This window comes from Zootoca vivipara, chromosome 14 (genome assembly GCF_965207765.1).
Source record: "Zootoca vivipara chromosome 14, rZooViv2.hap1.1, whole genome shotgun sequence".
Lineage (NCBI taxonomy): Eukaryota > Metazoa > Chordata > Lepidosauria > Squamata > Lacertidae > Zootoca > Zootoca vivipara.
In genome coordinates, this window is record NC_142597.1 from 43,784,313 (window position 1) to 43,807,148 (window position 22,836).

The window sequence follows — 22,836 nt, forward strand, 5'->3', positions numbered from 1 at the left end:
GGCTCCACTCACCCTTCCAGGCTCCCCAAGCCACACCTCAGGGAAGCAAAATAGAAATTTCAAAAGGTATCTTACCTTAAGATTTAGGATTTTGTGCTGGACAGCACACAGAGACCAGCAGAGTCCAAAGCAGTTACGGATCCCAGGCAAGCTCCCACAATATGATCTTTCGAAAAATATGCCAGCGTCATCCCGATATGCGCAACAGGAGAGTCACATTACCCATCTGCTCCATAGGTGCTCTGAACATTTGTCCGAAATGCAAATATTTATCCAGTAGTTGACACACAACAAACAACGAGTTACTTCCTCAAATATTCAGGTCCTGTTTGTGGGGCTTTCACATTGGGGACATCTGGGGGTCCACTGTGAGAACAGAATGCAGGACTAGATGGGGAACTGACTTGATCCAACAGCTGGGCTCTTTCAAGTGCTCTGGGGCTTAACTCTAGAGGCCAAGAACTTTGACCCTGGAGCTTTAGGAAGAACAGAGGAGAGACTGCAAGACAGGCAGAAATCCAACACATGCAGCACACACACCATTACAAAACCTCTAGGCCAATTTTCCATCCAACACATGCCTGCTCTGGAGGGTAGGACCTGAACCAATGGATTCAAGTTGCAAGAAAGCAGATTCCAGGGGAAAATTAGGAAGCGCTTTCTGACAGCAAGAGCTGTTCTACAGTGGAACGGACTCCCTCAGGAGGTTGTGGCCTCCCCTTCCTTGGAGTTTTTTAAGCAGAGGTTGGGTGGCCATCTTGTCATGGATGTTTTAGCTGAGATTCCTGCATTGCAGGGGGTTGAAGTAGATGGCCCTCGGGGCTCCCTTCCGACTCTACAATCCTATATGATTCAGGAAGCTGCTATCTTACACCCTCCGTGCTTTTGCCAGGATGAAAAAGCTTCAGGAGGCAACAGCCTTGGTTAAGGTTCAACCACCGCCACTTTGTCCTCCCATTCAAAGAGATCAGGCACCCCCAAACTTCGGCCCTCCAGATGTTTTGGACTACAATTCCCATCTTCCCCGACCACTGGTCCTGTTAGCTAGGGATCATGGGAGTTGTAGGCCAAAACATCTGGAGGGCCGCAGTTTGGGGATGCCTAGTTTAGATGTTGAAGCATCAGAGGTGGACAGTTGTCCTTCTTTGCTTCAGGACAAAGTGCTAGCAGCGCCATGTGTCCCCTCAGCATATCTCTTAGCTGGCTCCATAATGACAAGAGAGAAAGGAGACCCTCACAGAAGGGCAACATGAGGGAGATTTTGTGGGATTGCCTTCTCTTATACCTCCCAGAGAGTGCCAACTCTTTCCTTTCGTGAAGCTCTGTGAAGAGGAGTCCCCCCTTCTATGTTGACTGTGAGAGTGTGACATTTTAGGGGGTGAAACAATTTTTGCAAATTACTTCCGTGAGGGGTCTTTAAAAATACGTGTTTTTTGGAGAAGAGTGGCAGATGAAGATGATGGGCTTTGCAGAACTGGTGAAGCTGACAGAAAAAATCCGAAACCAGCCTGATCAAGTATTCCAAAAGGGCTAGAGTAAATTTATACAAAATTTGAAAGATTATTGTAAGCAATTAACACCAACAGCAGGGTTGTCTGAAGACTTCTAATGAGAAATTGTCTATCTTTCTATTTTTATTTAAATTTTGAGCTATTTTGTAATGAGTGTAATTAGAATTGGAAAACGTACAAAATGCAATGGTATAAAGGTTAATTTTGAAAGCCATGAGGCGGGAGGGTAGGAAGTTGATAGGCTCTAAAGAGCCAAGGTGGTAAAGTGGATAATGAAGATGTGAATGTATAATATTAAATGGAAAATAAATAAAAATTAGATAGATAGATAGATAGATAGATAGATAGATAGATAGATAGATAGATAGATGATAGATAGATTTTGGGGTGTGGGGGATTATTTTTTGCGACTGGACAACATTCAATTTGGTAAGTCTACACTGCATGAAGAACCACATCAACTGGTTTCAGAAAGCCAAAGAACTTTAATTTTTCCTCCTGTTAACATCAGGTCATGCTAAATATGAATAACAATAATTTATAATATAGCAGCAAGTAGTTGGCAATCATTTGTAATGATTTTGCACACACTTTACTAAATCATATTAATTTAACTGAAATATATTCTGAATTCCTCCAAGTCGTGCTCCAACTTTTTATCAGCTCGCAGCTTTGGAAGTTGAAAGTTGAAAAATCCAACATGTCCTTTGTGAGGGAGGGAGTCCTTTACCTCTTTGGAAATGCAAGGAGCGTACCCACGAGAGGAAAAAACCCATAACTGACAGAAAGCACCACCCCACCCCCACCCCTGAACTATGAGCCGGTGAATGTGAAGCCCCTGCCTTAAGAGCCCTGGCACTGTCAAAGGCAGAGCCATGGGAGCCTGGCCAGACCCCTCCTGGGCGGCCATCTTGGCCAGAGATGGCGGAAGCAACAGGCAAAAGTATAACAGCTGTGGCGTATGCCTCAGAGCAGGGAGTGGGCTGAGCAATGCTGAGGAACCCCACTCGTGACACTTAGGAAAGGCAGTGCGGATTGTGTCCAGGGACTTCCAAAAGCGAGCCCTCAGGATCCTGCCCCTCGCCCATAGGGTTAGGTATGGGAGTAGTCCTTTAGCTGAGGAGTTTCCCCGCCATTTTCCTTCCTTGCCCTCATGGGGGTGCCAGAATCTCAGGCTCAAAATGGCTACCTACCTGTAACCAGGCTCAAAATGGTTCCCTTAAGAGAGCTGCCTTTTCTCTCCCCGCAAGGAAATAAGTGCATAAACACCCGTTCCCTTGGGAATTGTTTTTCATGAGGATTCAGAAGGCTATCTCTCCCTCGCTTCCCCCCATGAGGGGTAGCTTGCTTAGTTATATACACTGGATCGTAAGAGAAAAACCTAAAAACGGTTTACAAAAAGAAGGGAGACCCTTTGAGGTTGTTGTTTTTTAACAATCAAGCAATGTATAGTTTTTTATGAAATAAAATTAGTATGTGGAGGCCTCTGCAAGGGCAGCTGGTCTTTCTAAATAGCTTCAGAATGAAATAAACAAATTCATTTAATTACCTCATGGGGAGTTTTAGGGCTCCCCTAGAGGATGGATTAGAATTACCCTGCTGCGTGAAACTACAAAATGGGCTTTTTTAAAGGGAGGCTTTTAATGGATTTGGATTTGATATCCCGCTTTATCACTACCCGAAGGAGTCTCAAAGTGGCTAACATTCTCCTTTCCTAATGTTTAATAGATTATTGTATTTTATTTTTCTGTTGGAAGCCACCCAGAGTGGCTGGGGAGGCCCAGCCAGATTGGGGGGGGTATAAATTATTATTATTATTATTATTATTATTATTATTATTCCTAATTCTAGTTTCATTAGGCTTCTCCCTTAGCTATTGAAAATGTATAGTGGCCTTTCTTTTCCCCTGGGTTTCAATTCATTGACTTAAGGAACCCCTGAAATACACTCAGTAGAGTTTAGTTTTCTGCACAATACATGTAACTTGGTTGTGGCTTGAACATGAGGGGAGATACAACTTCAGGTGCTAGTCTGGGGTTTTTTTTTTCCTGCCTGCAGCTTGACAGTTCGGTACCAAGTAAAGTGTATGCTTTAAATGAAAAAAAAAAATCCTTCATTTCTTTATTTGTCAGACAGTCCTTTGGATTTTTTTTTAAAGAAGTCTTTAATAGGATCAAGGACACGAAGGTGCTTCTTTCTGTATTGCCCAATATATACGTCAACCAACATCAGAAAATTCAGAGAAGTGCAAATTTCATAGGACAGCTGTCTTTCAATCTGTGATTGTTTCAGGAAGTGTGGATTAGGTTGTTACACATTGAAGTGAAAACAAAAATGGGGGCCAGAGAGCCGGGGGGGAGATGTGGAGTCGATTTTCATTTGCAGGGTGTCAACTAAAAAACAGCGAATTCGCTCCCACAAGAGGTAGCGATGGGCACAAACCCGGACGGATTTAAATAAGGATTAGGCAAATCCCTGGAGGATATCAATGGCTAAGTTTTCCCTAAACTGTCAGAAGCAGGATGCGTCTGAATAAATCTTGCTGGGAATCTCTTGCCCTCATGTCCTGCTTTAGGGTTGGCAAATTAGGGGAAGAGGATGCTGGACTAGGTGGGCCCTTTTGGGCCTGATCCTGCAGCCAGGCTCTTCCTCGGTTCTTAGGCTGAGACTCTTCGACAGGAGACTGAATTATTCTTCCTCTAAGGCAAGACTGTCATCACAAATCTGTAAATGACATGGAACGTGGGTCTGAGTCACTGCCTTAATGGTGGCTGGGCTGCTCCTGCTAAGCTCTTGCACTTCACAGCTTAAGGAACGTCGCTGGAGGTGGCTGTTAATGTGGCCCGAAGAATTCACCGCGTCCTCCTTGTGGCTTTCTCTCACTCACTGACTTCTGTCACGCAAGGGTATTTGCTCCTCCTCTGCTTCCGACGCCGCCATGTTCGTCATCCCCTGTGATACCCAGCTCCATAGACGCTTCCCTGGAACAGGAAACAGAAGAAGGCTGTTGAGCAGGGACAGGCAAGTCCTCAAGCAGAAAAGCTGTTGTGCCCTGGCAAATGGGTTAGGAGGGGCCACAGCTGGGCGGCAGAGCACCTGCTTCGTATGCAGAATTCAATCCCTGGCCTCATCTCCTGAAATCTTTCTGCCTGTCACTGCATTCCCACTGGTGCTTGTAGTGTAAAACTCTAGGTATACTTTTGTCTGGAATGATGGTGCCTCAAAGGGTTTGCAGTTAAAGAGAGCACATATACCTCCCCCAAACTGCATTTTCCTCATCGTTATTTTCTGGTTTTCTTTCTCTTATTATAATATTTTTTTAAAAAAAAAAAACCTTTAAAAAAACACCAAAATGCTTGGCATCCCTTTGCCTGTTGCCAGGAGAGGTTAGTAGATAAAGTTGAGCTAGATGAAACAGTGGTCTGATTTACTATAAGGCAGTTTCGTATGCTTCTGAGTCAACCCTTTGTTCAGAACCATGAGGACTAGAACCTTGTTACATTTTAAGTGGAAATGCTCTATGGCAGCCCCCTGCATTGCACTCAAGGATCCCAGTTTCAATACCTGACATCTCCTGTTAGAATGATCGGGGAACAGGTGGTGGTTAAGACCTTTCTCTCTGTTATACCCTGGAGGGCCATTGCCGGTCAGAATATAGATGGGTTACATGGGCAGATATATCAAGTCAGACTAAAGTCAAATTCTTACGATCAGGGAATACGGGAGTGTGTGTGTGTGTGTGTGTGTGTGTGTGTGTGTGTTTCTGACTTGTATACTTGACTCCTATTCTGCATCATTTGATGCTGCAAGCAAGGAACTTTGAAATCTCTTTTTTCCAGGTCTACTAAAAAGATTTCTCAAGGGCAGAAACTCTAGTAAGTGGAGAGAGAGCAGGTATGACTTCAAAAATATTATTTTTGGGTTTTTTAATTTACAGTCATACCTCGGTTTTAGTACGCCTCGGTTTGAGTATTTTGAGTACTCCGCGGACCCATTTGGAACGGATTAATCCATTTTCCATTACTTTCAATGGGAAAGTTCACTTCAGGTTAAGTAGGCTTCCGGTTAAGTACAGACTTCCGGAACCAATTGTGTTTGTAAACTGAGGTACCACTGTATTTTTTTTTGCCAGATGAATTCACTCAGCTGCTGAGATGGGCAGATATGAGACTTTCCCCTGGGATCAGTTTCCTGATTTGGCATAGCTACACCATCACCAGCTGGCACGGCCCTGTGGTGGTCCAATGACCTCTTGTGCCACAGAGGTTTCCCTGATGGCTCTGAAGGCAAGAAGGTAAGCAAACCTTTTGAGTAATAGAGGGATGGGGAATTTGTGGCCATCCAAATTTTGTTGGACCACAATTTCCACCACCCCAACCACGGGACATACTAGTTGTGAGTGATGGGAGTTGGAGTTTAATAACGTAAGAATGATCATATGTTACCCATGTCTGGAGTTGGGCTTTGCTCTTTATTTACCTTTAGACGCCATCTCACTGTGGTCTGAGTCTGTAGGATCCTCCTTGAGGGTTCCCAGTTCTTTCTTCCAGTTATCCCAATCTACCTCTTCCACACTACAAAACAAACACAAATGAACAATGAACTGCCCGAATCCCATCACTCAGTTGGGAGCAAATATACAGTCGACATATTGCTTAGCTGTGTAGCTTTTTTGGCATAATTGTTTGTTTTGATGATGATTACATTTTTATCCCGCCATCCCTCCCAAAAGTGCTCAGGGTGGCAAACAATAAAAACAACTTTAAAAATATTCCAATACAGATTAATCACATTTTCAGTGGCTCTGCAAAACTGACCCATAAATGCTTCTGATATGTTTACCCTATTATTAATTTGTCAGAATACTATTGTCATTCATAAGTTGCAATGTTTTGTTACATTGAAGATTATATTGGGGAGTACTGTTTTGTTTGTTACCATATTGTGCATTTTGGGGGTTTCATATTGCAAACCACCCTGTGATCCTCAAATGAAGGGCAGCATAGAAATTTAATAAATAATAATACAAATAATAATAATGATTAGGCTAACATTGTGTGTTGATGGTTTTTCTCCTGCAGGCTTATAGGGTTGCCATATTTCAAGAAGTAAAAACAAGGACAGCCCGAAAGTTGTTGAGCTTTTTATAATGAAAACGCCCCCCCAAAAACCACAATTTTTTGGTTTACAGGACATCACTTTCACCTTTGAAATCCTGGTAGTGTCTGGGAAACTCCTGACGTATGGCAGCCCTAGCTATTAACCACTTTGAGCTTTCCTTGGGGTTACGGTCACATCCACACCAAATGTTTAAATCAGAATCATTCTATTTTTAATAGTCATGGCTTTCTCCAAGCAATCCTGGGAAATGTAGCTTGCTAAGGGTGTGGAGAGCTGTTAGGAAGCCTCTCACAAATCTACAACTCTACTGTACATCAGAAGTGGTGACCCTGAGGCCAAATGCAGTTATCCAGGCCCTGGGCATCCTATGTGGCCCTGGGCATCCGCCCCAGGCCACACCACCAGTCCTCTTTCACACCCTGGAAATGTGTCCTTGAGCTCTGGTAATGCCTCATTGTTTGCATGCATTGAGCATGGGTAGGCAAACTAAGGCATGGAGGCTGGATCCGGCCCAATTGCTTTCTAAATCCGGCCCATGGACGGTCTGGGAATCAGCGTGTTTTTATATGAGAAGAATGTGCTGTTTTATTTAAAATGCATCTCTGGGTTATTTGTGGGGCATTGGAATTCGTTCATCCCCCCCAAAAAATATATAGTCCAGCCCCCCCCCAAAGATTTGAGGGACAGTGGACCGCCCTGCTGAAAAAGTTTGCTGACCCCTGGCATTGAGGATGTGGAGACCTATATGAAGGAACTAGGCTACTATATACAAAGGTGACTTTCACTCTCCTTGCTCCACCCACCTTTGCCTCTGGTCCCGCCCACTGCTAGCTGCAGAAGGTTGTCCGGATGGGAATCTGGCCCCCCAGGCTGAAAAAGGCCCCCCCACTCTTGACCTACATAGATGGAGCTGTATCAATACGTAACAAACTACAGTAGAGGATCCACCTCAAGTCACCATTGTGCTGCATTGCACATTAACCTGACTGTAAGGTGCCCTATGGGTTTACAACAGTGTGGGGCATGGCCAAACTCACCGGAAAAAATATCTCTTATCTTTCTCTTCTTCAGAGCCGATAGACAGCTGGCAACCAGATCTCTTGGGCTTCTGCCAATACCAAAGCCAGTTTTTCTCCAACTCCATAATAGCAATCGCTCTCTGTGGATGCAATATAGGAAGAATGTACATCTCACAATTACCTCCCCACCATCTTAGATCTATAGGGGAGCTCTGTCTCATTGCCTCCATACAGTTATTTGACATTGGTCCATCTAGCAGTGGCTCTCTTGGGTTTCAGGAAGCAGAGATTTCCAGCCCCACCTAGAAATAGCTGGAATTGAACCAGGGACTTTCTGCATGCAGAGCAGGTGCCCTGAACTGCTGTTCTCCTTGCAGACTTCGTTGGCCACTTTGGAACAGGATGCTGAACTACATGGGCTTTTAATCTGATCTTCTTCCTTATGTGTGAATCCCTCATCAGGGCTGAGCTAACAGGCAACTGTCAGAGGGGGATCAAGGGTTGGAGAGCGAGGAGCCAGGAACTTGTGTATTTTTTATTTTATTTTCAACCATTGTATGCTGCACCCATTAGCTTTATTTTCCCAAAGCAATGAGCAATGCCCAGTGGTTATGGACTTGCCTGCAGCTTCCAAACGCCTTGACTGTATCCAGAGAGTTTGGTTACTGTCTCGCTCATCAGGGCAATCAGCATGTTCAGAAGGAGGATGTAAGTCATAATGACATAGAAGAGAAGGAGGAGCATCACAAAGTAATTGAACTTCAGGTTCTCTTGAAATTCCAACTCCCCCATCCCAATAGTGAACTTGAACAGCTCCAGGGAAGTCTGCAGCAGCCCGGCATACTTGACTTGGTCTTTGCCATCACCGTTGATGAGGGAAGACCCATTCTGGACAGGCTGGGGAGCCTCCCCGGTAAGTATGACAAGGGCTGAAATGATAAATCAGAATATTCAAACCAAGAGGCCCTTAGAGACCTTGAAAACATCTCTATTTGTACCAGAATCCAGTCCCAAAATACAGATAGAATTCTGGCTGCTGCCACCCATTCCAGCGCTTCCTGCGGGGACAAGTAGAGACTCACCTGTTGAAAAGCCAAAGAGGAAAATCAAATAGACCATGAGGAAATGGAAGAGGTCCCGCAGAATAGCCTGGAACACAGAGCAGGATATAAGTGAACCAAGGGGCCACAGCATGGTGTAGATAAGAGTATAGAAATTATGAATGGGAAGAGACCCAGGTTCAGATCTTTGCCCAGGCATGAAATTCAAGTGGATGAACTTGGACCTAAGAGCAAGGCCAGCTTCAGAACGGAGGTGGCATGATTCTTCCTAGGCCAGGAGAAGGAGGAGAAGGACTGCATGGAAACCAGACTTTGCTTTGCAAATATGATAGCAGTTTTTATTGGATTGGTGTTCTACCAACCTTGTGTATCATGACAATGTAGATCCCGGTCTGCTGAAAGCCTCGCATGTAATACAGCAGGTTTATCCAGCCGAGCAGGAGGGAGGAAACCATCCAAGGCACGTAATCTTCCAGGCCTGCAAGGTACATCACTGCTGAAACCAGCAGGGTCACTGACTGCAACAGCCTGTGAGAAAATGGTGGGGGGGATGCAGAAATGATCCCTGCTTAGAGGTTTCCTTTATAAATAAGGCATGCAAAAATCTGCTCAATATACCTTGCAGAATTCCACAAGGAAGCCAGAGGAGGGACCTTTAAGGCATAGAAAAGTCTCCTTGGCCTGCCTAACACAAAAAAACTAAGCCACATGCCCCAGCTAAGCATGAATGAGCAAGAAAAGGAAAAAATTGCAGCCTCTTCACTCTTCCCTTTTGTTGATGTTGTTTAGTTGTTTAGTCGTGTCCGACTCTTCGTGACCCCATGGACCAGAGAACTCCTGTCTTCCACTGCCTCCCGCAGTTTGGTCAAACTCATGTTCGTAGCTTCGAGAACACTGTCCAACCATCTCGTCCTCTGTCGTCCCCTTCTCCTAGTGCCCTCCATCTTTCCCAACATCAGGGTCTTTTCCAGGGAGTCTTCTCTTCTCATGAGGTAGCCAAAGTATTGGAGCCTCAGCTTCACGATCTGTCCTTCCAGTGAGCACTCAGGGCTGATTTCCTTCAGAATGGATAGGTTTGATCTTCTTGCAGTCCATGGGACTCTCAAGAGTCTCCTCCAGCACCATAATTCAAAAGCATCCATTCTTTTGCGATCAGCCTTCTTTATGGTCCAGCTCTCACTTGGTCCAGAGCTAAGCCATGGCTTGGAGAATGCATTACATCCAAAACTGGGCTTGTGATTTGCACCTCCCACCGGATAAACCATGAGAGATGAAGCAAGAACTACTAAACCATATTTAATGCTTGACTTTAAAAAATAAAAAACTCAAAGTGGTTTACAAAACTCAGGAAGCAAGAAATAATCAGTAGAAACAGTTGAAAACAATTATTTAAAATATTAATAAATAATAAAATTCTCCTAGGATGCACACTTCTGTAGAGAAGTGCAGATGTGGAAGGACGGCTGTACTGCAGGACTCAATTCATATTCTTTCAGAAAGTGCAAATTGTTAAATACTGAAAATATTGAAATGTCTTGAAATACAAACTGAATCAATCAAAATTATTGTACATGACAGCAGGCTATGGTGGGAGAAATGGGGGGGGAGATTTTTTTGTGGTTGTTTTTGTGATCTTAAACAAAACAAGGCAGGTATGAAAAGCAGAGCTACCCCCTATAAAATGATGGATCCAACAAGGATTCTGTGTAGATTAGCCAAAGCTTCACTTGATTCTGGGCTTCCTTTCTCCTCCGCAAACGAAACAGGGGGAACTTTTGAATTGTAAACCACCTCCACCCACAATGGCCTCTTGCCCACATGCCCCTTCCCCCCCCCCCAACGTACAGGAAAATCTCGATGTAGCCATCCTGAAGTAGACTTTTCAGTGACAGGCGCCTTCTCCACAGGTAAATAGTCTAAAAAGCAAACGGAGAGGAACACTCTTGTGAGTACAGTAGAAGTGCAAGATCCCTTCATGATAGTCACAACTAAGTCTGCACAACCTTCTAAAATTATACAATATTAATCAGTGATGCATTGCAATGATCAGTGCAGATACCCGTGTGTCACCTTTCAGCCAGGTGTACTATTTTTTTCATTCTGATGGAGCAGCCCTAGGACTCTGGAGACAGGAGTCCTTCTGAAACCTTGCTGCAGAAATAATAAGGTGTATTTGCCCCTCCACCCCATGACCCTAGACCACTACACTTCTGTACAGCAGGTTGAACCAACTAGTGGTGGTACAAAAAGAAATCACTGAGCAGTAAATGGGTAAGCAGCTGGGTGGGTATTTATTTACAAGCTTACTCACCAGCTCTTCTAGTGTGGAGGTGAACAACTTTTTTTAAAAGGAGTGTTTTAAGGGTGATTTGACCAGAAGGATCACTGCCCTTGGTATGTGCTTTCACTCAACCCAGTTTCATCTCTGGGCAATAAAATCCTGCAAAACCTAGTGACAAAGGAAATGTGTGTCTCCTAAGGAAGCTGAATGTTGGGAAGTCTCAGGAAAGACAAAAGGAAGGATTTGTTCACACAGCTCAGAGTTCAACTTGGAGTTGACTGCCACAAGAGGCAGTCTGGGACACCAACTTTGCTGGCTTTAAAAGAGGATTAGATCAATTAATGGGGGAGAGAGTTATCTGTGACTACTAGTCACAATGGCTGTGTTCTCCTTCCTCTATTGGAGGCAGTGTGCTTCTGAAATCCAGTTATTGGGAATCTCAAGTTGGCTCTTGCACTCAGGAACCAACTGTGGGCTTCCTTTTGGAGAATCTAGTTGATTAAAAGGACTCCTCCTCCACAATGTATTAAACCATCCTAATGGTTCACTTCCTTCTATCCCCACCCCAGATTTTCAACTGCAACCTTGTATTTCAGCACTGGGCAGGCAGCCATAGGAGACAAGGAATTACATGCATGCGAGTGAGCTGTTGCGTTATGAAGACATGGTTTATAAGCCAACAACAAATCAAAGCTATGCATTGTGTTTGCTTGTCAGAAAAATCAGCCTGCTGTGGTAGGCTTATATGTCCAAACTAGCCATAGTTAGGCTCAACAAACCATGGTTATGTGCAAACCGAAGTAGTGTATATATTTTGTTAATTCTTTTAAAATGAAATATTTGATGCTCTTAATTTCTGCAGCCAGTCCTATTTTCTGCTGGCTTTCTGTAGCCAACCTAAGATGCAAAAAAAGCATCAAACACATCCCAAACAGCAGCAGGAAGAGCAATAAGAGTATGTTGTACCTGAGCAACGAGGAGATACACGCCTCCGATTAAGACAATGACCTGGCCAATGAGCCACAATACGTCTCCAGCAGCATTTGACACTGGAAAAGGAGGCTGGGATGATACAATAAAAGAAAAGGGGGAGAACGTAAGTAATTGGGGGAGATAAAAGCAGTGACAATCAGCTGATTGTCAGGGCTTGCAAAGGGCTGTACAGGATTCTATGCACAGGACTCTGCCGGCACTGACCAGCTGGTTGGGAGTGCCTACAAGTTCCTTTTTGACCAGATATGACTTGGACAGATCTGGCAGTTTCAGCTTCTCGTTTATTCCAGTCTTTATTCTAGTTCTCAACATTTCTGCATCTGCTTATGATTTATTTATTTTTAATCTCATCAAAATGAATTTCATTTTTTTAAGACATCATGAAAATTTATCCATGTGAATCTCTGCTGGCAATTTTTGCCTATTCCCCCCCCCCCCTAAAATAACATAACAAACTTTTGCACGTCATCTTCCCCTGATATATCCATAATAATGCACACTTGTTCATCTTTCGTACACATTGCTTGGCTGCAGAACTGCAGTCAAAGATTCGGAGAAGTGTGAATTTCAAAGGATGAATGCATTTCAGTTCAGAAAGTGGAAATTAAGTAGGTTTGCCTTTCAGTGCAAACTGAATTGAATCTCTCTCCCACCCTTACCCTGCATCAGGGGTGGCCAACTCCCAAGAAACTGTGATCTACTAAAAACTGGCAGTGATCTACCCCCTTTTGGGGGGGGTTCAGGACAAAGTTGTTGAGCTTTTTTAAGGAAGGAGTAAGGCCTATTTTGGGGGAGGGTTTGGGTGTCAATGTTTTTCCAGGGAGGAGGCAAAATGTTGAGCTTTTTAGGGGAGCCACAGTTGTTCAGCTTCTTTGGGAGGAGCCAATGATCTACCAGTGATCTACCGCAGACATCCAGTGATCTACCGGTAGATCACGATCTACCTGTTGGACATGCCTGCCCTACATCATGTATGGGCAGGTGGGTGCGGCTTGGTCCAAAAGGACCTTGTAGAACAAACAGGAAGCTTCCACACTTCTGCCCTAGAGAGCCACTCTCCTCCCTTTGCCTCCTTCTCTGTATCCCCCAAGCACCAAAGCTGCTGTTACCTTCCCCTCCAGAGGCCGATGATAAGCAACAGCTGAGAACACTGACATGAACACCACATAAGAGAAAAAACTGATGTAAAATCTCATGGCAGCAAAGGAGTCCCATTTGCTTTGAAGAAGCTTGTTTATAGGTTCCAGGACCACCATCTTGTACCGCTTCTGTAGGAGAAAGAAAGAAAGAAAATAATTCATTGATTCTGCCCCCATCATCCCTCAGCCATGCTGAGGCTGCTGGCAGTTGGACCCAAAAAACATCTGAAGGGCCACAGGGTACCCTAGCCCTGCTCCAAGTTGCACGAAACCACAGCTTATTCAGCCTGCAAACAGGTTGGCTGAATAAACTGTGGTTTGGCGTAATGAAGAGGCCTATACTGGTGTGTGTTTCTTTGTTTAAAGCAGGCATCCCCAAACTTCAGCCCTCCAGATGTTTTGGACTACAATTCCCATCATCCCTGACCACTGGTCCTGTTAGCTAGGGATCATGGGAGTTGTAGGCCAAAACATCTGGAGGGCTGCAGTTTGGGGATGCCTGGTTTAAAGGTATTAAACTGCTTATTCATCTAAAACATTCTAAGTCATATATAACAGTGCAAATCAGCGTAGGAATGACAAAACAATGCTATCAAAACAGAGATAAATGAACCTACTGGTACAGTGTTCATTCTTATAGACAGGGAAAACATGCAAATCTTTACAAGAAGTCACTAGTACATAATTGATTGTGCTTCAGCTATGGGACTGAGAAGGGCAACAGCAGAAAATGTTGGGGCTTGTGTACATGGGTCACCGTCCTGTGATATTCTGTGCTATGGATAACATTTTCCAGGTTAATCCCATATTTTACATTACAGCTTTTTATGGGGAGAGGCAATCGATCGGGGTAACCCATTTTGTTTTCCCAAAATACTGTAAGTATCCACAAATCAAGACTCTCTAAGGCAAGAGAAGCCCTCCTGAATTAGCTGAATGGCCCATCTGCTTTCACACAGTGACCAACCAGGTGCCTATGGGAAGACCACAAAAAAACTATTCTTGTGGAGACATCTTCGAAGAATAAATCAATAATATAAGGGGCCTGTGTAAACTATTTAAAAAAAAAAAAGATGGGTGCAGAGCACTGAGAAGAAAACAAAGATGGCACCAAGAAAATCTCCTGAAGAGAGAAGCCCTTAGGGATTATTTTGAAGCAGACAAGTCGCCTTTGTTGATCATCTCACCGGAGTATCACTACTGTAGGCAAGAATGTCCAACACAGAGTTCTCCTCATAGCTGTCAATGGAGGTCAGGTCATAGAGAGAGATGTGGACAGGCCCATAGGTCCATTCAGTGAACTTTCGCGAAAGGTGACGGAACTCCGGGTCTTTGATTTCACGGTGAATAATGTTTTTGAAGATCTAGGAAGGACAGAAAAGGGGGAGGAATCTTCTTTGAGTTTTGCCTTCCAACATTTATGAATAGTTAGACATCATCTGAGGCCCTCCTTTGTGTATTCCCTCGGTGAGAGATCTGGAGGGTGGCAGCATGAAAATGGGCCTTTTCTTTGGTGGCTCCCCACTTATGAAATGCTCTCCTCAGGTAGGCCTGCCTGGCACCTTCATTACACACCTTTAACGACTGGGTGAAAACATTTCTCTTCAACCAGGCCTTTGGCTGATTAAACAATCTATGGCCGTTTAAATGTGCCAGAGGGGAGGGTATTGCTTTTTCCGTTGTTATATTATGTATTTTGTGTTTTTATATTGTAAAACAGCCAGTGATCTTCGCATGGATGGTGGTGTAACAACAACAGCAGCAGCAGCAACAAAAACAACAACAATAACACAGACCAACAACTCCTCAGTGTTCTGCTGGCATGTCTTCTCCAGAGTGACCTTAGGAGCCCACCCTGAGTGGCTACCTTACCTCCTTCCACTCTGATTGGCTCCAATCAGCACAAAGGGTGGGAATACTTCTTCTCAGTGGCTAAAAAGTTCCCATTTCATGCTGATTGGGCAGCTTTGGGATACTGAAGAAGACGATGGCACTGGTACCCTGCTATAATGGGTATTTGACCGCCTGTGACCCCCCAGACCAAAGCATCTCTGCCAGTAAGGGGTGTGGCTTAGAAAGAGTCCCAAGGGCTGGAAAAAGAGCCTTGGCGGACTGCAATCTGCCAGGGACGCCTGTAGCTTGGAGGGTGTGAAGCCTAAAAATAGTCCCAAGGGCTGGATAGAGAAGCCTGGAGGGTTGGACCTCCAGTTTCGCCATCTTGGGCCTGAGTCTCGCCATCCCTGGGACATGATATCTGAGCTTCTGCACTGTAATGGAGGAGTTGTGAAATCATGTATCCCCTGGTACAAATCTTCTTAAGTTGTATTCTGCAAGTTGTCCTCTCAGTCTCCGCCTGCAACCTGGAGGTTAACAACACTGACCTATCTTGTGTGGCCTGAATCTCTGCGAGCATGACATGAAGATGCTGCTTTCCAGATATTGTTGGACTTCCGTCTCCAAGTAGCCAGTGGGAATGAGAAGTGGGAGCAGCCAGGAGAATGATGGGAGCTGGAGTCTAACAACATCTTGGAAGGTCACAGGTTCCTCAGCTCAGAAATGCAGCTGATGATAAGCTCCCAATTGTCTTACCTCTATCTTTCCAGTCTTGACGGCCAGGGTCAAAGGGTTCAAGCCTTCCCTGTTGGTTAATTCCTCCAGTTTCTGGCATAGGTTGAGCGTGGCACTGTGCATCAGGATCTTGTTGTACATCTCGATCACCAGCTCCCTGTTCTTCTCATCTGCATCATCGGCCGCCATCACCAAGGCGTGGAGGACTGTGTTGCCGAGGGAATCCTGCTCTGCCAGGTTGGCCTTCTGATGAGGGTTATCCAGGAGATACCTGATCACTTCTGGTTGGTTGGTGCAAGCAGCTAAGGAGAGGGGAAGCTCACCTGAAGGAGATAAACAGAAGTAAAACTATGGTCCGTATAGTTAAAGCTATGGTTTTCCCAGTAGTGATGTATGGAAGTGAGAGCTGGACCATAAAGAAGGCTGATTGTTGAAGAATTGATGCTTTTGAATTATGGTGCTGGAGGAGACTCTTGAGAGTCCCATGGACTGCAAGAAGATCAAACCTATCAATTCTGAAGGAAATCAGCCCTGAGTGCTCATTGGAAGGACAGATCCTGAAGCTGAGGCTCCAATACTTTGGCCACCTCATGAGAAGAGAAGACTCCCTGGAAAAGATCCTGATGTTAGGAAAGATTGAGGGCACAAGGAGAAGGGGACGACAGAGGACGAGATGGTTGGACAGTGTTCTCAAAGCCACCAACATGAGTCTGACCAAACTGTGGGAAGCAGTGGAAGACAGGAGTGCCTGGCGTGCTCTGGTCCATGGGTTCACGAAGAGTTGGACACGACTAAACAAACAAACAAACAAAACTGGGAGAGGAATGGCTGCTTTTGGCACAAGTTACAAAAACTGAGCACCCACTTCAAGAATCTGTGACAGCAGACTTTAGGCACACAGCATCAACCTACCAAAGTAGAAGCATGCCCCTTTCTCCTGCTGGTGGAAGAACTTTCCACAGGCCTTGGCATGGATGTCAGCGCCGTTCTCCACCAGGAGCTTGATCAGATCTAGATTCCTTGCCTCAATGGCAACATGGAGTGCTGTGTGGCCTAGAAGAATGGCATGAAAGAAAATCATTAAGGAAGTCAAACATACAAAACAAGCATGTTCTCCTACGCCTGAGTGGAGGAGTTCTTTTTTTAATGCTGTCTCCCCACCTCAAGGCCCTTACCTTTATAGAAGATATCTTTACAAGCTACATTGATCAGAGGCCTTGGGTTCTTAGTCTCCTTGTCTATCTTCAACAGCAAAGGGATGGTGGGGTTTGCCCCGTCTTTCAAATTCAGCAAGGCCTTCATCAAGCAGGTCTTGCCCGTTTCTCCATCTGGAAGAGAAGGGATTTCCATCCTTTGTTTGGAGAACTACATTTCTTTCTTTTTTTTCTAACAAGGACAACGTAAAGGGCCATTCAAGTCTTATCAGATGCTTTAAGAATATCCAATGAAAGGGGTGCAGCAGGTGTATCTTATAATATCTTCTGAGAAGAGCTCAATCCTAGGCTAAGGATCTTGTTCCAAAGTATTCTAGAGGGTGAGAGGATCCCTGAATCTTGGAAATTATCTCAAGTTTCTGTCATATTGAAACACAACTGAACTGTGCTCTGATAGGCCAAAAGCACTAGCTGAGCAAGATGAAAATATTTAATATGTTATATACCGGTAGGAACAGAGATAAATAATTTCTTCACAAAACAGGTGCATAAAGATCAAGCAGACTTCATGCTGGGGTGCCATATAAGCAACTCCATCCATTTCAAATATTCAGGGAAGAGCCTATTTCAAAGGACAGAGATGCCTCAAATTTGCATATGTGTTGTGAATTGTGAATTAAGTAAGCTTGCATTTGTGAATCAAATGGAACTTCTCTGTTATTTCTCCTCTTGCTCATTATCCGCTCCCTGATCCTTTTCACCAGAAATACCAGGGATTGAACCAGGGACATTCTGCAATCAAAGCAGATAACTGTACCTGTAACTGTGCTTTGGGCCCTTATAATTTCCTCTACTACAGAGTTTCCCAACCTGTGGGGTTGAAAACCCAAGCAGTTTTGAATCCTGTGTAAGGTCCAACATTCGGTTGACAATAAATGGATGAGTCAACATAGCAAATATATTTTTGGATTTGTGGGTTGCCATACCAAAAATGATGGGAACCACCAATCTACTCTATAGTTTGGGAAATTGTCTTTTCTCTATATGCTTGGAACCTCCCCCCTTAAAATACCGTAGCCAACTTTTGTATGTTGTTCCCTGAGACCAAAGAGCAGTTTTTTGTCTATGTTCAGATACTGTTGAACACCATTTTGAATCAGGTGTAACAGAATATACATTTCAAAAGTGCATTGATTTTCACCAATTTTTGCATGATGGTTCATGAGATCAAAGAGCAGGTTTTGGTCTAAGTCTGGATACAATTGAATAAAGATGGCAGGCTAGCATTTCAAAACTGCACTGATTTTAACCACTTTTTTTTTTTACAATTCCGAAGCAACGCCAGATGTGAATCTGTTAGTTAAAAATAACACAACTTCCCTGAGAAAACATCACTATGCCTACCTGTGTACTCAGAGTTGGTAAGAAATTTGCCGGTTTTTTGCAAATAGTCCCCCAGTCCTTCCAGCTCCTTAGGGTTCCCCCTCACAATAGCACCAAAGAGGCGGCTCTTGTTAAAAGTGTTCTCTTTACTGTGGGGGGCGGGAAGGGAAGCAGAATGAACAAAGACCGCATCTTCAGTATACATTTAAATAAGTATTGTACTACTTTAAACAGTCATGGCTTCCCCCAAAGAATCCTGGGTACTGTCATTTGTTAAGGATGTATAATTAGCATACCCTAGTTCCCTTCGCAGGGTTACATTTTCCAGAGTTCTCTTAGAAGAGAAACTAATTGCTAAAGCTCTCAGAGGAGTTGTAGCTTTATTAAGCGTCTCCTACTTCTCAGAACCTTTAGCAAATGATAGTTCCCGGGATTCTTTGAGGGAATCCGTAGCTGTTAAGGTGGTGTTATAATGCTTCATAGTGCAGAGATAACCGACGCCCTTCTTTAGGCAGAATATAGTCCAGGAAGGACCATAATACCCCAGTGGTAGAGCTCCTGCTCTGGATGCAGAACGTCCCAAGTTCAATCCATGAAAACTTCTCCAAGCAGAGCTGGGAGTGACCCTGAAATTTCAAAGAGCCTCTGTAGACCAGTGGTGGTGAGGCAAATGGTGGTGATAAGAGATGAACTTCTAGGCCTTATGGACAAGCTGACAAATCACTTGTTCCTGAAGGCGTTCACCAAAGAGCTCTTGAAGCATTCAAATATGAAATTGCTGATCTTCTAACAAAAATCCGTAGTATCAGCCTCCATATCTGAGCACTGGAAAGTGGCCAATGTAACACCCATTTTTTAAAGAAATGAACCTGGGAATTAACACAGGAAAAATGGTGGAAAGCATGATTAAACATAGAATGACCAAGCATATAGATGATCAAGTATTTCTGAAGAAGACATAAGCATGGCTTCCGCAAGTCCTGTCTGATTAACCTTTCAGAGCTCTTGGAGAGTGTCAACAAAGATATGTCTAGGAGCTCAGCAGCCAGCAGGACCGATAGTCAGCCATGATGGCAGTTATTGTCCACCAACTTCCAGAGGCCCACAGATGTTCCCCATCCCTGCAGTAGATGGGTTGACTCCTGAAGGCAGCTCCTTACCTCAAAGTGGGAGGAATCTTAATCCTAATCTTTGGAGATGGTGGACGTTCCGTCTCATAGGAGGTTTCCATAGGCCGTGGTTCTCCCTTTCCCCCAACTGCCTGCTTCTCCCTTGTCTCCACATTGTCCAAGGTGCCATCGTCTGTCTCCAGTATTGGTAAGTTATGCATCACGCTATTGAAAGTGCTGGCAAGAGAATAGAGCACCGCAAGAAGGTTTATTTGATTTACAGCAAATAGACTGAATAGATTCCAGCCCTCGGGATTACAAAGAAAAGTGCATTACAAAAAGGTCTGGCACATCCAGAGGGGCAGGAGTATGGAACTGTGCATAAAATAAGATGTATACGGATCCTTAAATACCTCAAGAACCATCTCCACCTGCACAAACTAGCCTGACCATTAAGATCCTCACTGTAAGTTATGAGCCTGAAATTCCCTGGTTAAAATCTGCCATACACATGCCAAGGGCGCTATGAAATCCCCCATCTCCAGTAACTTGTGTGTGCTGCAATGAAATGTCGTGGTGTGTCCTTACCTCCTTACAGGAATGCTCATTTTCAGGGTTCATGCCAGCCATTATCTCAAAGCAGAATATTCCATTACTGTATCTCAAAGCAGAATATTCCATTGCCCACCACCTACAACCTGAGTTTTCTCTTTTTCTTTTCCAACTGATATCCAACACCCGTGGTTACTGAGAATGCTCAGTCCTTGGCTGTTGGGGTGAGGGTCTTCCCCTTAAGTGTGTGGGGTTTTTTAATGGACTTCTACAACTCTTGGGTAAATGGAAATTAGATGTTGGGAAGTGTGATTTAGGCAGATTCACCTTTAAGACCAAATCTGCACTATACATTGAAATCACAATGATGCCTATACAGTACGTTACTACACATTTAAAGCACTATGATACCACTCTGAACAGCTGTGGCTTCCCCAAAAGAGTCCTGGGAACTACAGTTTGTTAAGGATGCCAAGAATCGTTAGGAGACGCCTATTCCTCTCACAGTGGTACGATTCGCAGAATGGTTTAACAAACAGTCCGTCTTCCCAAGGAACTTTGGGAACTGAAGCTCTATGTGGAGAATAGGGGGTCTTGCAACAACCCCCAGTCACTCCTAATAAACTACACTTCCCAGAATTCTTTGGGAGAAGCCATGACTGTTTAAAGGGGTCTGGTGCTGCTTTAAATACGTAATGTAGAGGGAGCCTAAAGGCAAACTGACTCTTGATTTCTTCCCAATTCCAAAGGAGACGGATTGTTCTTTTTCTTTTTTGTTTGGCAGCCCTGTGAACTGCGTAATAACATTTTGATTCTGAACTGCTTCGTGTTTTTGCTGAGCCATGCTTTGAGAGCCATCTGCAACGGCAAGCTTCCGACACACTCAGACAGAAACTAGGAAGAGGATGCAGCTGAGGGCGGTGCCTCCCAAGATGCAGGACCTAATGGAGTTACAAGACAACGGCAGCATTCATTATCAGGAGTGCCTCATGTCACATGCCTGCTGAAAAGGGTGTGAGGCTTCAGATATAATTGCAGCGAGCAGGAAAAAAGAGGGAGGGCTAGGAGGAGGCTTTTCATGTGAGCCGCACAATCTGATGTTGTGATGACCCCCGGACTTTAAAAGAGGGTTGAACAAATTCATCGAAGATAGGAATATCAGTGTCTACTCATAGCCACAATGGCTATATTCTCCCTCCACTGTTGGAGACCTCTCTGAATACCAGTTCCTGTGAACTACAAGGAGGGAGAGTTGCTGTTACCCTCAAGTCCAGCGTATGGGATTCCCACGGGGGGCAGCTGGTTGTCCACTGTGGGAACAGGATGCTGGGCTAGGTGAGCCACTGGCCTGATGCAACAACTGGACTCATCGGATGTCCTTAACCTCTTTCAAGCGCTCCAGGGCTCAACCGTGGAACCTGAGAGGCCAAAAAGAGCCTTTTTACAACTATGTGCCTCATCATCATCATCACGGAACCTTACCTGGAGCTTTAGGAAGAAAAGAGGTACCTGCATGACAGGCATGAATCTGACACATTCAGCATAAACATGCACCCACAGAGAGACCGTTGCTTCACCTCTAGGCCAATTTTCCATCTGAAACTCAATGTTTTCAGTAATCTCTTTTCTAAAGAAAAGGGGGGAAATCACCCAGAAGTATATGCTAGGTCACCCACCCCCCACTCCTGATTTCAAAAGTCACGCCCTAATCTCAGACATGTCATACAGATTGGATTACTCCATGGCATGGTAAGGGCATTCGGCACAGGCTCTGAAACACTCTCATTATTTGCCTGAGAATAGCCAGACTTATGCTTGGAATTTTAAAATGGTCTCATAGCACGATGAGGGGTGAGTGGAGGGAGAACATTTTTCTGTCGCCACTCTCCACCTTCCAGAGACCACATTGCAGTGGTGGGTGTGGCCCGGCGTAAAAGTAAGCAGAGCAACAGATGCAAATCTTCTCTTTGCAAAGGAAGCTGCATATTTCCCACAATAGAAAATTCAGAGGCTTTTACATGCATATACCTCAATCCAGGCAACCAAGAGGCATTATGATAGTTCAAGGAGGGCGTGGCCTGGGGAGGCTCCTGGGGGCCACATTGAAAGACATGGCGGGCCACATTCGCATCCCTGAGGTTCCCCATCCCTGCCATAGACTCTGGGGACTTTCCCTGGCTTAAATTATGCTCTGCATGTTTAGTTATAGGCAAGGCTTGTTGGGGAGGGGAAGGGAGAAGGAAATAATGGTTTGTGATGTACTTACTCTACAGAGGGGTTCCACCCGGTCTCGGTGCACAGGTCTCCTGTATCCTGCCGAGCAAACGATGCCCCCCAAATGCCAGCAATATTTCAAATGTCAGGCATTTTGGATTCACAACCCCTCCGTTGTTGGGCTGCGGATGCTGATTCTTCTGTGTGAAAAGAATTAAAAGGAGAGGAAAGCAACCTTGGCTTTCATCACTTGCACACCAGCAAAAGATCCACACAGTATTTGTTCCACCCAACCTGATGCAGAACCTTCCGCGTTCTGAAACCCCGTAGCTACTTGCAGACGGTTATGTCGGAGGCAATCTAGAGGAAGTGGTTATTATCGACTGCCTGTTCCCATAAAGAGAATGACAATTGCATTTAGAAGAGTGATGGGTGTGGGAATCGTTCCACGTTTCAGAGATGCCGGAATATTGCTAATATCTGTCAGCTTGCCTCCTGCCAAGGCGGAGAAACAGAGTCACGCAAGGCCCCCATTGAGAATAAGATTTCCTCCTTTTTTGTTAATTCCCCTTTTTTATGCTTGTGGTTTCAGCACTCGTGCACATCACAAGTTATCTGGAAATGCCACCCTTGGGCGGAAAGCCGCCAGACGCAGCTACACTCACTGCCAGACCTACTTACTGAGAAAATAAGTGTGCTTTCCCCCATGCTGATAAATTGAGATAAAAACA

At 44.6% G+C, this 22,836-nt stretch overlaps 1 protein-coding gene across 3 annotated transcripts; it reads right to left on the reverse strand.

The window, feature by feature from the left end:
- Positions 1-1,976: 1,976 nt before the first annotated feature.
- LOC118096916 (transient receptor potential cation channel subfamily V member 2) lies at positions 1,977-22,687 on the reverse strand. 3 transcript variants are annotated; one of them, XM_088657559.1, is made up of 17 exons: positions 22,158-22,638; positions 21,154-21,309; positions 19,391-19,576; positions 18,252-18,379; positions 16,869-17,021; positions 16,606-16,746; positions 15,715-16,016; positions 14,313-14,489; positions 13,096-13,254; positions 11,960-12,055; positions 10,558-10,628; positions 9,075-9,240; positions 8,734-8,800; positions 8,273-8,580; positions 7,670-7,791; positions 5,991-6,085; positions 1,977-4,492 (listed from the first exon to the last, which is right to left on the reverse strand). In XM_088657559.1, the coding sequence occupies exons 3-17, from the start codon at positions 19,558-19,560 to the stop codon at positions 4,395-4,397; spliced, it is 2,253 nt and encodes a 750-aa protein (XP_088513685.1). In that variant the 5' UTR covers positions 19,561-19,576; positions 21,154-21,309; positions 22,158-22,638; the 3' UTR covers positions 1,977-4,394. The 3 variants fall into 3 exon arrangements, with proteins under 3 accessions (XP_088513685.1, XP_034995206.3, XP_088513686.1); XM_035139315.3 differs by lacking the exon at positions 21,154-21,309 and having other exon boundaries at positions 22,158-22,687; XM_088657560.1 differs by lacking the exons at positions 19,391-19,576; positions 21,154-21,309.
- Between the last annotated feature and the right edge of the window lie 149 nt (positions 22,688-22,836).

Coding starts and splice junctions, on each gene's coding strand:
- LOC118096916 (XM_035139315.3), bottom strand. CDS start 19,560: ATGCATAACTTACCAATACTGGAGACAGACGATGGCACCTTGGACAAT. Junction 18,380..19,390: donor AAGATTCCTCCCACTTTGAG/GTAAGGAGCTGC, acceptor CGCCCCCCACAG/TAAAGAGAACACTTTTAACA. Junction 10,629..11,959: donor TGTATCTCCTCGTTGCTCAG/GTACAACATACT, acceptor TTTGCTTTTTAG/ACTATTTACCTGTGGAGAAG.